Source organism: Neopsephotus bourkii, unplaced genomic scaffold, assembly GCF_033783945.1.
Source record: "Neopsephotus bourkii isolate Nb327-2 ecotype Australia unplaced genomic scaffold, CSIRO-AGI_Nbou_v1 NB_1120, whole genome shotgun sequence".
Classification (NCBI taxonomy): domain Eukaryota; kingdom Metazoa; phylum Chordata; class Aves; order Psittaciformes; family Psittacidae; genus Neopsephotus; species Neopsephotus bourkii.
The window spans coordinates 3,175,445-3,193,238 of NW_026901606.1; the positions used below are offsets into that span (position 1 = coordinate 3,175,445).

General features: G+C 36.5%; 1 protein-coding gene across 12 annotated transcripts in view; it reads right to left on the reverse strand.

Annotated features, from left to right (window-relative positions):
- Positions 1–17,794, reverse strand: part of ERC2 (ELKS/RAB6-interacting/CAST family member 2) — a 490,267-nt gene that overhangs the window by 423,307 nt on the left and 49,166 nt on the right. For 9 of the 12 annotated variants that reach the window (XR_009726827.1, XR_009726826.1, XR_009726825.1 and 6 more), the window contains exons 3-4: positions 3,807–3,830; positions 2,778–3,194 (exon numbers count right to left, since the gene is read on the reverse strand). Coding sequence is in view for 3 of the 12 variants with exons in the window: in XM_061362415.1 (XP_061218399.1) it covers positions 2,778–3,194; positions 3,807–3,830 (441 nt within the window). In the remaining 9 variants the exon portion in view is untranslated. The remainder of the gene's footprint in view (positions 1–2,777; positions 3,195–3,806; positions 3,831–17,794) is intronic. The other 3 variants (XR_009726824.1, XR_009726822.1, XR_009726820.1) reach the window with 1 other exon arrangement.

Here is a 17,794-nt window from a genome sequence, read left to right on the forward strand (position 1 = left end):
ACAGCTTACAAGATGTCATTCTATGTAGGCTTTTTAGTGTAGTGTTGAGGCTGCAGAAAATCAGCAGTCTTCAGTTATTTTTTCCACATTCCAACTCATTTCCACCATTTTCAGCTTTTTTCCATAGATAGCATTCTTTCTAATGAAGACTACAGCAGAATCTATCATTTCAATGATAAATTGACACACTAGAAAACTCAGTTACTGAATAACTTCACTTGCTGCTACAAAGTTTATCTTCCTCAACTTGTTTGAAGTGCAGTGGCAGAAAGTCAAATAGCAAAACTAATTAAAAAACAGAAGCAAGTGTTCAGGATTTGAAATATGTTTATGCATGACAATATACCAGTTTCTCAGAAATATACTCAACACATCAGCTCTAGACTCCAACCTGCAAAATACAGAAAGCAGAATATTTTAGATAAAGTTCTAAAATGACAAATATTTTGTTAAGATATAAAAAGATTAACACAGTTTGAGTGAGTAAGAAATAATTCATGAATGGAATTAATTAAAAATGTATTCAAGTTCCATTTTACTTTTAAAGCATTTTCAGGGAAGAAAAAAAAAAATAATCCAGGAATCCTGCGATGTCGTTTACACAGTTTAAATGAAAACTTAAAGACACTAGTTAAAGAAATTATGAATCCACCAAGGAGACTAGTACAGAAGATTCAACAAAGGAACTCCTGTTTTATCATGTTGGAAAACTGTATTGTTCAGGATGAAGAATATATGTAGTGACAGCCAACCAACCACTACAGAATATTAAGGGCTTATCAAGCTACTCATGGAGATGAAAAATTGATCCATTTGGACTTTTCACAAATAGATAAAACTATAAAGAATAACTGATAGCATGCAGGCAACTTCCCTTAACAAGACAGCAAAACACAAAATTTGAACCTCAGATCATTTTCCAAGCATCCACTTGAACAATCAAATCCACATTCCTGGAAAAACAAGCAGGAATCTTGTTTTTCCAGGCATCTACTAAAAATTTACTTTCCAAAGCAGTCATAAACCCTACACGTCATACGTCCAAGCTCCCTGCAAAACACTTCAAATGTGCAGGAAAATAATCAAAATCCATAAATACCATGTGCAATAGGAAGAGAGCTGGAGACAGGCTTCACCCAAAGCCTTGAATTCTTAAAATAGAGAGGAAATTGTTGGCCAAAATCTCCAAATCAGGAGACAGTTCCTGCCAATCTGACAGGATCAGATTCCAGATAGTTAAAAGTGAATTTTTAACCCTTGACCAGTTACCAAGGCATATCAGCAAGTCATAAGCAGTAAACCCCATTCTATACTTGCAGTACCTTCAGACAAAAGTCTATATATAGTTATACTATGTCTATACATAGTTATATTGGGATTCAGAAGCTTAAGTGATACTGGTGCAACAGGTGAAATGCAAACAATCACATAACAAAGCAAATAACTAGCAAATCATTCATCCTTGAAACAGACTGCACATACTACTCTGAGAATAGCAGCTCTAAATCCAGAAACTAAGTTACAGAACTTCTAAGTTACAGAACTTCTCCCTCTATCCTCCCTCATCACAAACGCAATATCATTAATTCCTTATGCAACTACTTAACAGGATCCATTGACTTTCAGGCTTCATTAACAGGTGGCATCGCTTTCTAATTAAAATTCTGCCTGTGAAAAGATTCAGGATCCAGCTCTTCACAGGAAAACTTTAAAAGTAGTGATAAACTAAATACAAGAGAATTTGTTCATAGCAAAGAAAATATTTTACAATATTCTGTGGATCTACCTATCTGTTTTTAATGTCTGGCATTCCTATGTTTAGAGTTATGCAGAAACAAGTAAAAGTTTTCTATGCTCTTGTACTAACTATATTCATGCTTTGATCTGTCAAGCAAATTGCTGTTTTTACTAGACTGAAAGTTCCATCAGACCACACACTGTTGCTGAGTTTCTAAGGAAACAGACCCATCTATCTTGACTTCCTTTCGGGTAGCTTGCACATGATCTCCCTGCAATTTTTACCCTCCTTAGCAGAAGCAACCAAGGTCTTTCTGAAGAAGATTCACGCTGTCTTGTTTGTTTGACACCAGTCACACAACAATGTTGACAGCTGCTGGGATGTTGAGGAGCAGACAGGCTTGACAACAGGCCAGATTCTTTCAGTTGTGTTAATTCAATCATCCCAGATCCAGTCCCAAAAATGCATTCACAATTGATGCTGGCAGCTGGTGCAGGTGAGATTGGGATTAAATTCAGGACCTCTCAAAGTAGAGCACAGCCATCATCCCAGTGTTTTCATGAGGCAACACTATGTGGTATATTTACCTAAGAAGTTGCGGTACCACCAACACCTTAGAAATACATTAGAAATACACATAGGCAGAAGCCTTTTATATGGAAAGTAAAACACTCAAACACAAGTGGTATAAAACCAAACACATAGTAGCATGCACTCACGACTACTTAGTTTATAGCAGAAGGTGATACTTGCCTCTTCAGTAGTTCTTTTCTTCATTTGCCAAACACTGATTTGAAAAAATATAAATAATAGAGAAACTAACAAAGTAACATTGTCAGATATAAGCCCCAACCACAATTACTTTTCTTCCATAATTTCTTATACTTGCTTTCATGTCATACAGTCTTGTTGTGTATTTAGAATTTTACAAAAAAGAGAGCAGAAACAGAAAACACTTAGACACTGTAACGTGTATTTCAAAAACCGCAGCAAGTACTTCGACAATATCTTTTAAACAAGTAAATTACTTTCTCCTTACCTCTCTAAGATGCATGTTTTCCTTTTCCTTCTGATCTAAAATAACTTCTAAATGATTAACCTGAGATTCAGCCTCTGCCATCCTTCGAGTTCTCTCATTGTCATCTTCCATTCCTTTAGATGGCAAACCTTTACTTTGCAGCATTTCCAGAAGCTTCTTTATTGACTCATCTCTGGCATTTAGTGTTTGCTTTTGTGTTTCAATCCTAAGCTCCATTTCTTCTAGTGTTTTTCTCAACAGGAATAGCTCTTTAGCTTGTCTATCATGTTCTGCTTGAAGTCTTCGAAAATTCTCCTCTGTGAGCTCAATGGTAAAATGCTCAGCTCCCCGGTTTCCACTTTCCTGCTGGAGAAGATGGTTAAGGTCTCTCTGCGTTCGAAGCTCATCTTGAAGTGCCTGGATTGTCATTTGCAGATGCTGCAATTATGAAAAGAAAGGGGAAAAAAATCAGTTTAGGATCTCAATGTAGGATTAAACTTTGACTAAACTTGTATGCTGTTGTAAAAATTCATTAGAATCAATGACAAAAGTGTATCAAATGACCTCATAAAATAGCAAATGCATGTGACTATTTATTATGATATCTTTCAAGTGCTTCTAGAAAAAACAAAACACACACACACACACAAAATAATGGCAGCTACAGACAAAATAAATAGCAAATAAAGGCAAACCAACAAACCCAAACACTAGGCTGTGACATATCTGTAGGTCAATATGTACCTGAAAAGCTAAAAGACTCAGTAGTCTATGTTTTCTGAACTACTTCATAGACTTAAAGGTAATTCCGCCCTTCAAGGTGCTCAACAGTACTGTTGTTTATGAAATCAATCAAAGCACTCACTATAATTAAAGGGGCTTTGGGGAGGAGCTCGGTTGGGGCTGGTTGGTTTTGGCTTTTAGTTTTAGCAACTAAAGCTATGAACATGTTTAGTAAACAGGATTACTGTATCGACAACAAGCAAACAAAAAATACATTAAACAATACTGATTTTTGAAAAATAAAGTGACTGCAAATAGTTGACAAACCTTTGTTCTCCTGGCATCCAAAAACTGAACAGCATGGTGAATGAAAAATGAAGCAAAAAATCAACAGAAATAAAGGTCAGAAGCAAGCAAAGGAGATTCAACAGAAAGAAATGAATTCAACAAAACATACCTTCAACAGAAAAAATAATAAAAATATTGAGTTACACACAAAGGCACCAACAACTTCACAATACGAAAACAGATAAATCTAAACTATACACAGACTTTACTCAATAAATGTGACAAACATCCTAAATAATCAATCCCACAGTGAATTAGAATTTCTGTTTTATCTTGATGCTCTTTATACTTGATGGTTTTCCCAAACACAATTATATTGTCCTAAGAGGTTTGTACCACACCTAAGTACAGGGGTCTTACTCTGTTCAGAGGTTAATTCTTGCACTCTTTGTTCAACACAAATCAAAAGCAGAAGGATTTTACCCATGTTAAGGTTGGAACATAATTACCCTAAATTACTGTAGTTTATGATGTTCAATTCCAATTATTTTTTTATCTGACAATTTATTTTTCTTTTTTCCTCTCTCTATTCACTGCCTATACAGCATACTAAATTAATAGAAATATGAATTCCTGGATAGCCACACACTCTGTACGAGAAGACATGTAACTGCAAGAACCAGGGGACGTAAGTGCATGGCACCATACTTTTCTGATTTAATGGATATTGTGCAACTCTACATTCTAAAAACAAAATGCGGGTGAGGGAAATAAAAGGGTGGGACCTAAACAAGAAAACACCATTTCACTTGATACTACCTTCATGTTTAGCTCAATTACATCTAAAGTTGTCTGCCTGTAACAATAATATAAACTACATGAAAAATGCAAAACCTTAAGAAAATAACGCTTAGAAATCATGTCTTTTATCAGTTATTTCAAATGGAAAAAATATTGCTAGTGGTGGAATTCTGTACAGATACACTTTGAATCTGTTCTGACATTAAGTAGCAGTGTTTTAATAAATGTCCAGATCTTATTTCTCTTATTATTTGCATCTTATTAGACACAGTCACTTAAGACTACACAAATGTCAGCTACTCTTTTGCAGCAGCGCTTTTATTAAATAGTAAACATTTTCTTAATCTCACCTTTTTAATTATCCATATTAACTTTAAATTATATTAATATTAGTATGAATTATATGAACATATTTATATTCATTAACATTAAAGGTCCCAATAAACTTAAAACTACTCTAGATGTAGCAATTTTGCAACTTGAAATCTACTAATATGAGTGTTTATGACTGACAGTTTTAGCACAGAAATTCAGTGCATAAATCCAAATGAAATTTTCAAATAATACAGAACTTGTATTAAATTATTATCATGAACAAGTGAATTAACAAAGACATCAGAAGACAATGACAAAGTGGGATAGATGCTGCAAAGTAAACAGAATCAAACCCGTTTTCTTTGTAAATGCTTTTTCATTATATTAAGTCATAGGGACATTGTAGATTATCTTAACCAGCCCACACAGTAGTTTTGCAGTGATTCCAAACTAAATGACATCTTGCATTAGAGAATACAAGCTTACTGCATTCTCTACTCTTTTGTAGTTTTTTAACACTGGAATTGGAGAATAAATGCTTGAAATCACCAAATTAAAAATAATTCAGATTTTACTGAATAACTTGCAAGTTTCATTTACACAAAAAAAAACCCTCATTTTCTTCACTAGCATTAAAGCAGAAATATGGATGAAATCCTCTTTTAATTGTACTAAAAAAAAAAGGAAAAAGAAAACCAGAAACAACTTTTACATTAAATTCTTCAATATATGACTATTAAGATGGAAAAGGGAAGGGAGCAGGTATTAGAATATCTCCATTGTCATCTTTAAGAACATTTTAGCTTAGCTGATTGTGTTGCAAGGTACTTGGAAATTACACTCAATTGTTTGTTTCAGTAGCATGGCTGGTAAGGGCTGGGCTTGGCTTTTGGTTTTGGGTTGGTTTTTCTTTGGTATTTTAAAAGTCACAATACAAGTTTCTATCTTGAAGCTCAAGGAATAGATATTTTCTGTTCCTGTTTTGTTGTTGTTACTGGTTGGGGGCATGGGGTAGGGAGGTGGGATTTAAATCCCAGCTTCTGACAGAAATAAAGTCTGCCTGAGACTCACAGCTGCCATTTATAAAAATACTTTTTTTTTTCCAAAGGCTTCAAAAGAAACTGTGAGTGTTGCAAATGTGTCAAAAACTTAAAAGACTACAGTCAAATGAAACATTAAAAATTATATTAAATTTTTCATCCATTCTTATAATTCAAGGGAACAGCTTCATTTTTTTATAATTTAGGACTTGGAAACATGTATCTGACCTATATGGTGCATCCTTACTTTCTGGTTGATGAAAAACTGGGCATGACCTGACAATGTGCACTCACAGCCCAGAACGCAAACCATACCCTGGAGTACTGTGTCTAAGCAACCTATATACATGGTTCTTAAATTCTACTCATAATCACATTTGTCACTAAGCACAAGCACAACAGTAGTTGTGGCTGCTTCTCAGTAACTATGTTAAAACTAACAGCCTCAACTGTGGCAGACTTTGATACAAGAGAATCACTTTTTGTACACCTCCAAGACTTAAAACATTCTTAGAACACGACCAGCCAGATTTAGATGTATTCTGGCACAGATTTTTGCATCTGCAGCTAGCTAAGAAAAAGCAAGAACAAATGTTGTGAGGGTGGAAAGAAATTGTATAATTAATTTCAGTGTGGGAGGAATGTAGGAGTGCTGTGAATATCTGTCATGCTGCTGTCATTACACAGACACAGAACTTGATGGGATTTAAAAAAAAAAAAAGTGCAAGATCTACCATATCTTTCATAATTTCTATTAAAAACAGACCAGCGACCTAAAATATTTCCATGCCAATTTCTTGGTAATAGATAAATAGTTCTCTCAGAACTTTTTCATTCTTTCACTATAGCCTGACTCCAAGAGGCAATCGATGGAACTGCACAGGAGATTCCATTATGCTTTCTCTGAATTAAACATATTAAAGTCTTGACTGTGAAAGACAACATGAAGGGTTTGAAGACAGTGGTTATATGCTATTATCAAGTGATGGATTTTGAAATGTACATCCATCCACATGTAATTCACGAGTAGTTCTGTAACACAGTGGTAATCTAACAAGCTAATTCCTCAGACAGGAATCACTCAAATTTGGGCACCAGAGCCACTGAAGGATTCCGAGTATGCCCTTTGATGTTTCTGCTCTAAATAATTTTGTACAGTACTATAACTAAAGGGGACTTGAGTGGTTTTTCCCCACCTAATGCCTCAATCCTCCCTCTCACTCTGCACTTTTTTTACCCTCTCTCTCACAGATCCATTTTTAGCTCCTGTTTCTTTACCACTCCAAACACAATGACAAAAAATGTTTTAGCTTTGACTTCTGGAAGTCTCTTGACTGGCTTTACAAAAAAATGACTGACAAAGTCCTCTCAATGCCAGAACTTCCATATAACGTGGGGGTCAAATTACCTAAGTGAAAGCCAACTGACAGAAAAACACTGCAAGTTTAGAAAGAATAATCAGAGTTCTAGAAAGAGAGCAGGTTCAGACAACAGACATCCACACACTGCTGGGTGGGATATGAGATGAGACTGAACTGCCTTACCTTACACCAGGCAGGTGGCAGTTTGGGAATGCAAAGGAGCATATTGGAATAGATTCATAAAAAAGACTTCCAGAAGAGCTGGAAATCAAATCAAGCTGAAGACACCAACATACTTATTCTTTTTTCCTTTTATTAATGCACATAAAAATCACAAAGGATTTCAACACTTCTTTATGATCTGTTATAACCTTTGAAAAGACATGGTGTAACAATGCCTCTGAATTTATTCTTCTAACAACAGCTGATTGTTTAAGCAGTCTCTGCAACTAACTTCTCGATGGTATGGGATATCTGAATAAGCATCTGTTCACAATCACATCATCTCTAAGGTGCATATTATGAAAGGAATACAAAGTATTAAAATACCCAGTGTCTTGGGACATAAATACAGACTTTCAGGGATGGATATACAGTTGACATTATGTAGTCTTTGATAGTGGCAAACACATGATGATACAGAAGACTGGAAAAAAATCCTACTGTGTAGCTGTACACTGTAAAAAGCTACAACTACATCCAAACGCATGTGAACAAGGATAACACCAAATTATACTGTCAAATATACTCTAATTTTCTAAAACTAAGCTGCATCATTTATTCTATAATCTGCCACTGCTCCATTTTTTTCTTCACTATATGAAGCTCTATCACTGAAAGATAACAAACTACTTAAAGCTTTCTTATGAACTGCATCTAAACAGATTTGTGTGTTTGCTGACTTTGGTTATACTAGTGAAAGAAGTATGAGAATTGTTAAGGATAAACATGCAAATCTTTACTTTCTTCTTTTAGAGAAAATCAAAAAGGGAAGTGGAGATATTCCTTCAGTGGCATAAATGAAGAAATGGATTCTCCCATGCATTTGCTCATCTGTCAAATGTAATTTAAAATTCTGGCATCCAAACACCACCACTGAGGATCAGCTGACAAGAATTCTGCTTGAATAACACAGGACTGACAGGAAGAGGTGAAAAAAGGCAGATGTAATTTGTGAGGAATCACAGGAGATTCAGACCACACACGCAATGCATTTTCAGCATTAAAAATGCAACAGATGGAGGTGCAAAAGATGTGAGAATTCTCCATAACACCATTTGCTGGTAGAAACATTTATTTGAAAAGGGAGAATTCTTGTTTCCTGGCCTTCCTGATTTTTAATTTCTTTATGCTTTTAAATTTGGTGCCTGGTCAAATCCTATAGAGCTTGCACTTAACAACCATGTTTTGCAAGTTAAACACAAATCTTGCCATGTACGTTTAAATCTGCATTTCTTAACACAGACTTGTGGTGGGTTGACCCTGGATGGAAGCCCCCTACCCACTAAACTTATCTATCACTCCCACACTCTACCTACCTGAGAAGAAACTTCTTCTCAGTGAGGGTGACGGAACACTGGAACAGGCTGCCCAGGGAGGTTGTGGAATCTCCTTCTTTGGAGACATTCAAGACCCGCCTGGACACGTTCCTGTGTAACCTTATCTAGGTGTTCCTGCTCCGGCAGGGGGATTGGACTAGATGATCGTTTGAGGTCCCTTCCAATCTCTAACCTACTGTGATACTGTGATACTGTGATACCACATGGTCCTACTACAGAACCATGTGGTAGAAAATAGGATGGAACAAAATCTCATGGGTCAAGATAAAGGCAGTTTAACAATGCAAAGAACAAGGCTGCACATGGAAGAAAAGGAAAAACAAAAGATTTATTCTCTACTTCCCATCAGCAGGCAATGTCCAGACACCACCCTGAAGTACAGCTTCAGTACATGCAGCAGCTATTCTGCAAGACAAATGGAGTAACAAATGCCCCCAGCTCCAAAACCCTAATCATCAACCTCAGGTTTCTCCTGATGTTTTCTGCCAGATGCTCCAAATGAGACCATGCTCCCCATGAGACCATGCTCCCCAGCTGCAGTGTAGAGTACATTTTGCACTGCTGGTTGAAGAGCTACTACACAAGCCATTTCCCATTTGATATGCTCAAAGGCTTGTTGTTGCTCAAGGCCCCACTCACAATAGCTCTTCTCTCAGGTTAATTGATATAGAGGACTTGCACACTGACTATAACCTGAAATACGCATTCTCCAGAATCCCACAAGACCTAGGAAAGCTTGCGTTTCCTTCTACTTAGGTGGTTGAGACATTTTTGCTATCATGTTGACCACATCCATAGGCACATGATAGCACCCACCCTGCCATTATATTTCTTAGTAAGGTCTTATCTAATCTGAACTACCAGACCTCAATCAGCTTCTCTCTGTCATCTTGCACAAATATTTTGGTGCACAACAAAATTGGAAAGACAGTATTGCCTAAGAACTTTAAAGGAAAATGTTGAGTAACTTCAAACAAATTATTTTAGTAGAATTATACAAGTCTTTGAAAAAAAACTGTCTGCAATATATAAGCTGCACATTAAAGATGTAAAGACATAATACTATATAACTATTCCACCACAAAAATCTCAAAAAAAGATGTTTAGAGCATGAATGACAATCCAGAATATTGCTGATCATGTATAGTTGAGCACGTTAATGGGAAATGACAGATACAGCTCTATGACAGAATTCCTATTTTAAGCTTCTGAAATGCTAACAGCCAAATAAGTGAGACCAAGTGAGCAAACACTCTCACAGAATTTCCAAGGATTTTGATACTTTGAATATTTCTGGCTATCTATTTAATAAGCAAAAGCAAAAAAAGAACGCACTGTAAGTACACAAGGTCACATTTCAAACACTGAAAAAACCTGTAGTATTCCATCTTCTGTCCCTCATTTTTCTGTTTGATGTCTTGCTATGAAGTTTATGGGCTTCTGGCAGAAAGCTCACTATTACCTCAGAAAAAAAAAATAAAATAAAAGAATCCTTTTCCTAGTAAATACAGTGCACTCTGGGATTCCTTTTCCTGTTTTGCAATCTACAGGCAAAGAAACATCCTACTTCTTTCATTTAAAAAATATAAAATCTGAGCACAGGAATGTATGTGGACCTTGTACAAGTTCTGCTGAAGCTATCACAGAAAACTGCATATAAAGGAAAACTGTATCGGTACCCAAATAGTGTTTCCAATAATAAGGTCATAAAAGACAGAGATGGTTGCCATCATCAGTGAGTGGTAATGGAGAAAACACTCAAAGATGTTAATTACATTAGAAATATTTTCAAAAATGCTTCCACAATATACAGCACCTATTTGTTTCTCAGGTGACCTTAATATGTCACATACGGGAGAAGTTAACATTTCGCCTGTTGTAACAAGGGGGAAACATAACAGCCTGATACAGCTTGTCAGTTCCTCAAAAAGAGATTCCAGTGATTTTTACACTATATTGAAAGACACAAAATAAGCAAGAGAAGACTAAACAAAACCTCAGCACTGCACTGCAAACGTACATGTTTAATTTACATGTCCCATAGGTGTTTGACGTTTCTATACAGGAAAACATTGACATAAGACAAACACACAGCACCACTGAAAGCTGTGGGAATAGGGCATTTTTGTAGGACCTTCTTACTCTCCGACACCTTTTGATTTTGAAACTTCCTAACTATATTATTTTAATGCAGCCACTATAAAAACCTTAAGTTATTCACATGGTGACTTCAAGCATGGCTTTTAGTAAGCCAGAAATAAAAAACATAAATTGAGTTCCAATTTCAACCTCTGCCTGCTAGATTTTAATCAGGCAAAACACATAAAAGAGCACACTTCAGCTTCCAACTTTTTTTCTCTACTAGGAATAGTACTGGGAGTTGATTAACCACAATACATAATCATTTCCCATTGAAACAATTTGAAAAGGAGCTTTAGAACTGTGTGTTCTGCTACTGTTAAAGAGAAAAAATAAATCAATACAGAGATTTCAGTAGCTCCAATCAAAACAGTGTTCAGATGGCTCCAGCAGAGAAAAACGATGCATCACAAAGCAAGACAACCATCTGGAAAGCCATTTCAACCTAAGTTACCAAAGAAATGCAGATAAGCGGGAAAGAAAAACCACTAAGGAGACAACATCTGGGGCTCAGAAGTCCTATGCAATTTGCAAAAATGTGTTTTCATAAGTGGGGAGACATTGGGTTCACAATGAGCTCTGTTAAATTTATATTTATTCTTGTCAGATTTGATAGCAGTATGTTCTTGTTTGTGACCTAAAAGAATCCAGTACATTCCGTAACCAAATATCTGCTGTTTTACGTTTTCCCACAAGATGGCACTAAATCCATATCTTGAAGAAAATCATTACCAAGCACTATAAAAGCTATGCTCACACACCTAAAATAAAAAAGTAGCTTTATATGAGAATTGTAACTAATTGTCAAGCTAACTTTATATAAAGTTGTAAGTATAGAAAAATAAAATTCACAGCCTAAGCTAGGTCTTTCCTTAGAAGAGAAACTGAAATGTCAATCCTGAGTCTGAAACTGGATTGCCTTGCAAAGGATAATAATTAGAAAGCAAACATAAAACAACTGAACTTAATATCCAGTAGTAAAGCACCCTCTAATTTGGAACACCCCAAGCACACAGACAAGTATCCTCTCCAGAATTACTTAAATGAAGACCAGGGGATCCCTAAACAAAATATTGTCCAAATTTAAATCAAAGCATTATTAGTCTCGAACCTTGCTTAATTAAATTTAAACCCTTAACTAACAGGCTGACTTACCATCACTAATTAAAAATAGCTGCTATTTTTTTCACATAACTATGCAGAACACTGGGGATGGTGGTGTGTGTTATTTTATGTGGAGGGATTTTTTTCTCCTGATCAGAGTTTTGCAAAACTTACTAATCCCTGACTCACATTTAGCACTTAACAACAAACCAAGTTACCTTGGCTCTTTGCTCCAGTTTCTGATACAGAACCACAATATTTTTAAGCTAGAAATTATTTCATGCTCCTGGTTACACTAACACTGGTCAGCCAATGACAAACATTATCACGCTGTTTGCACTGCAAATACTAACAGCCAGATGCAACATTTTGTACTTGCATGTTTAAATATGGGACACAGGCTTCATTCCTAAGAAGCAATTATTAATACAGGACAGCTACATACATCAAAGAATGGTTCTATCTGTATGTCTTCCTAATCACTATCCAACACTCAATACTGCACAAAGCAACTGACTTTTAATTAAACAGTTGAGTATTTAGGATTTTAATATTTAAGTACTACAGACTTACGTTCTTCAAACATTACTATAAAATCTGTTGTATTTCTGTAAGAAAAAATATACCAAACTAACGGTATGATTTTGGAACTGATCCACAAACAGCAAGAAATTTCTCAGCTAAGACTATAGATCTATTAAACCACTACAGGGGAGCAACTGAATTCAGTAAATACTGCATTTTAAACTACTCGAAAGTTCTTTACAGATGTGATTCCCTCCTGCCCCCCATATGCTAGCAGATTCTTTTTCCCCCAAGTACATAGCATAATCTTAATTACTACAGTGCTGAAACAGTAGACTACCCATATGTTAGTCTACCATTTAGTAGTGGTTCAAACTCATGAAGTGCCCAGAAGCCTCCAGGGAGCCGCATGTTGCCAACTCCAATTAAATGAGCAGGTACTAGGGGTCATTTGGGGCCACCTGCATCCCACAGTGCTGAATTTTAAACTGTTAGCATTGTTGTATTTTCTGCCAACAATCCAACAGTCTCCTGTATCACACTTTTTCCTTATCCCTCAAACCCCTTTTAAATAAGCATGCCGTAGGACTATTCCATTTATACAGCTATTAAAGAAAACAAAAAAGAAAAAAGGAAAAAAAAAGAATTATGGAAGCTCTCCAACCACTTTTTAACTGGACACAAAACAAACATTAAGGCAAGAAAAGGTAAAGTGATTTCAGGATCTGGTCTGTGCTCCGAGCCTTACACAGAAAGCAAGGCAAAGCTCCACAACTACACCACTACTACTGATTTAATTTCAACCAGCCTATGATGGGGATAAGAACACCAAAATATCAGTGGGGTGAGTAAGGCATTTTTAAAACACCTTGGAGTACAAAAGGCTTATTTAGTTGTAACTGCTAGTGTTTTTTTCCCCTAATCACATGCTTGCACATCTGTTAGCTATATAATACAAACCCATTGCAGTTTAAGTACAGATTTGTGATCAGAATGAATATCCCCTCCAACACATCCTCCCTTAATCCCCAGTTTTTGCACTGTATGACCAGAGAGGATTTGTTCTATGCTGTTTAAAAGGAGGCGAGAGTATTGAATCAATACTCATGTTGTCATCCAACATACTCCATGCGTCCTGCTCAGCAAATGTCAGCTTCTGTAAATAATTTAATAAAATGTATGCGCTCTTTTAACTCTTTAAGAAATTATGCAGTCTTATATCTCTCTACTACTTAATTCATCCTCAGATACATCTTTATAACAGGATTATTTTATCTTTCTCTTGAGCAGTACACAAAGCATGGAGCATATTAACTATTTGAACTGGCTTTACAGCTTTCAATTTTGCTTGATTCCTCCTTCCTCTTCTATAGTTCACATTTTCTCCGTATTTTCCCATACATTTGCACAAATTCTCACTCTTCTAACTAGTTTACTTTGCCCAACACATACTTTCCAGTTGCAACTTTCATTTAACCCTAACATTTCCCAGATAACATGGTTTCAGTAAAACTCAGACAGTAGCAAAATCTTGAACATCTGTATTATCATGGCTGAGGCTTTTTACTTCCCCAAATGTATACACAGACAAGATGACTACTAAAAATAAATACAAAATAAAACAACAATGAGCAAAATAAGCTATAAGCCAACCTGACAGAACAATTTAAAAAGCCCTTACAGCCATACCTGAAGCAATTTAAATGTAGTGTCAGCTACCTAACATCCTCAGTATGCCTAAAAGGTCTTCCATGAACAAAGCAACATGCTATTCAGCATTTAAAGAAATATCACTAAATCCACACCACAAAAGCCCATAGTAATGGGATGCACTGTCATTGCTTTGCAGTGAGCCACCATACACATATAACAACAGCCCTGTCTGGGGAATTAAAATGATGCCTTTTTCCAAGTGTAACTTCTAGAGAAACTCCACTGAGATGATTACATCAAGTAACAATTATAAAGATCAGAGAAACACAATCTTCTTTGGTGTGGTACACATGCTTTTAACTTCACTTCTCAGATACAAATAACTATATAAAGTGAACTGAGCTTTATAACAGAACACAGCTAATCTATCAGCTTTCATGAGAAAAACATTTGATTTAAACAGAAAGCTTCATGGTCCTTTATTATGCTTGCTTTGTGGTGTTGCAACAGTTTGCAAGTTTTAATGTTTCTGCTATAGATGTGTTCACAGACTGCACTGGCAATCATTATTTAGTGAGACAGGTGTGCTCATACAAAATGTTTCTCAAGTAAAATAGTAATATTTTTCTTCTTTTGAAGGATTACGGTGCTTTCTTTCACACTGATTACAATTTCTATCCTGTCTTTCATAAAAGACAAACTAGCAAACTCATAGTTCATGCATTGCTGCAGTTAATCTCTCAGAAGTCAAACTACCCAGGTTCAGCACTACGCTTCATTCATGTTCTTAGATCATTTCATTATTGTAAAAGAAATTACTGTGATATCAGACATCATTCAGACCCCACATTAGAATTCTAAGAGAATCTGAGGTAAAAATATACTTCTTTAAGTACAAATTCCTTACACAATAATCTGGTAAACCGAAGACACTACTGAAAAACATAACAAAAAATAAAGGTAAATTGATTTCTATATAAAGGTTATGGGATATACATTCCTATCTAAAAGCTAAGGGAGATGAAGCTTCATTCCATCCCTGCTCTGGCTGCAGTTTATTGACCCTTAAGCGCAAAGCAGCTGGAAATCAGATGAAATCACAAATGATCCCCTTCCTACCCTCCATCCCATAGCTTGTATGGCAAAATAAAAATTAAAAAAATAAATCAAAGAGCCTTAACACTGAAGGAAGAGTATGACAAGCAATATGATGCCTTAGTCTTTTTCACAAACTCTAAACGGGTCCTCTTAGCCCAGCTATCACTCAGCAATCCTTACTGTTCTTGCATCAAATAAAAATAAATCTGATTGAAAGCCCTTCATTTGAATTTCCTTCTCTAACAAACAAGAGAATCACCACTCTACAAGGAGATATTTTGCCACTAAATTCTTAGTAACTAAAATAGCATATTTTCGTATTCTTGAACAGTTTTATATGCAATGATTGTACAGAAAAATTAGTATTTCTAACAACTGCACTACTGCTGGAAGTAATAAAAAGTTGAATTGTAGTTCTCTAGGGCATTTTAACCACACTAAGAATTGGAAGAGGTCCTGCTCTGGTACATTCTGATGCTGTACAGAAGAGATCACTAACAGCAGCAAAGCATAAATCACAGAGAAATTGTTCTCCACTACACCCAGTGCTATGGCTCCTGTAGTTTCCAATAAGCCTTCTCACACAATCTGTAAAGAAGTAAATGCATTTATGTCACCTGCTAGGATGTATACAGTAAAATCTGAGCCAGACTACTCTACATTAAACTATTACGCTACTCAGGGGATCAGAAAGCCCCATCCAAAGGAAGTTCTTCTAGCAAACACAGTCTACCATGAGAACTTGTACCAGTTACTATAAATTAAAAACAACATAAAAGTCTGCATCTTAAGCCATTTAATGTATTGCAATTAATACTTCTGAAGAAAAATGAAAAACAAAAAAGAGCTGGTTTAATTCTGCAGGTATTAAGTCTCGTTACCATCAAAATTCTATTAGCCCAAGAAGGCAAGCTTGTATACAGCCCTACATTTAAAATGAGACAACAGAAGTCTGTTAACATTATCATTCCAATCAGCTGGCATGTTTTGCTAGAGATGCACAGAGAAACCAACATTAAACATAACACACTTCTTTGTGCTTCCAAGTAGACATTCTTAACTGCAGCCTGTAGATAGGCTGCTGCTGAAACCAGCAAATGGACTGATGACTAACTACTAGGCTAACGTACTTATTCTCAGTTTACAGGGGGAAGATAAAGTTGCTCCTAATGATAGGAAGACATCCCATGCACATTTATCAGAAATTATTTCTAAACAAGGAAAAATTAATTATGACCTTTTCTCCAGGAATGATCATAAAAATGCTTAGTGTTAGAAACCACCTTAAGATCATCTAATTTCAATCCCCCTGCCATGTGCAGGGACACCTCACACTGACCAGGTTGATCAAGGCCCTGTCCAACTTGGCCTTGAACACTGACAGGGATGAAGCACTTCTCACTTCTTTGGGCAACCTGTTCCAGTGCCTCACCACCCTCACAATAAAGAACTCCTTCCTTAAATCTAACCTGAACTCCCTGTTTCAGTTTTAACCCGTTACCCCTTTTCCCATCACTACAGTCCCTAATAAAGAGTCCCTCCCCAGCATCCCTATTGCCCCCCTTTCAGATACTGGAAGACTGCTATGAGGTCTCCACACAGCTTTCTCTTCTCCACACTGAACAGCCCCAACTTTCTCAGCCTATCTTCATACAAGAGGTGCTCCGGTCCCCTGATCATCCTCGTGGCCTCCTCTGGACTTGTTCCAACAGTTCCATGTCCTTTTTATGTTGAGGACACCAGAACTGCACACAATACTCCAAGTGAGGTCTCACAAGATCAGAGTAAAGGGGCCGGATCACCTCCCTTGACCTGCTGCTGGTCATGCTTCTTTCAATGCAACCCAGACCACAGTCGGTTTCTGGGCTTCGAGCACACACTGAAGCCGGCTCATGTTCATTTTCTCATCAACCAACACCCCAAAGTCCTTCTTCACAGGGCAACTCTGAACCTCTTCTCTGCCCAACCTGTAGCTGTGTCTGTGACTGCCCTGACCCAAATGACACTTAGAGATATGGAACTGTGAGCCAATGAGGTAGAAATATCAGATGCAAATATCAGATTGGCCAGACAGTGTGTTGGAAGACATACCGGAGAAAAGTACTAGGCATTAAAAAGTATGATCACAGAGTTCAGGAAAGAGAGATCAGAAGTCCTAGATGTGAGAATAAAATGGAACTTCAAAGGCATTACACTACTTTTTATCTCTAACAGGAACACCTGCCAGTATGACGGCAGAGAAAAGTGCACTGCAGGCTATTTTTTCATACTATCACTTGCTGTACCTGATACAGAGATGTTAAATGATCACAGAAGAGAACAGAGGTGGTCAATGGAACACTGTCCTTTTCTTAAGTCTTAAACCATTATCTCAGCCAAACCAGGAAATAATTCTACACAATGCTTTCCCTTGTCTTCCTGTTTCAATTCCT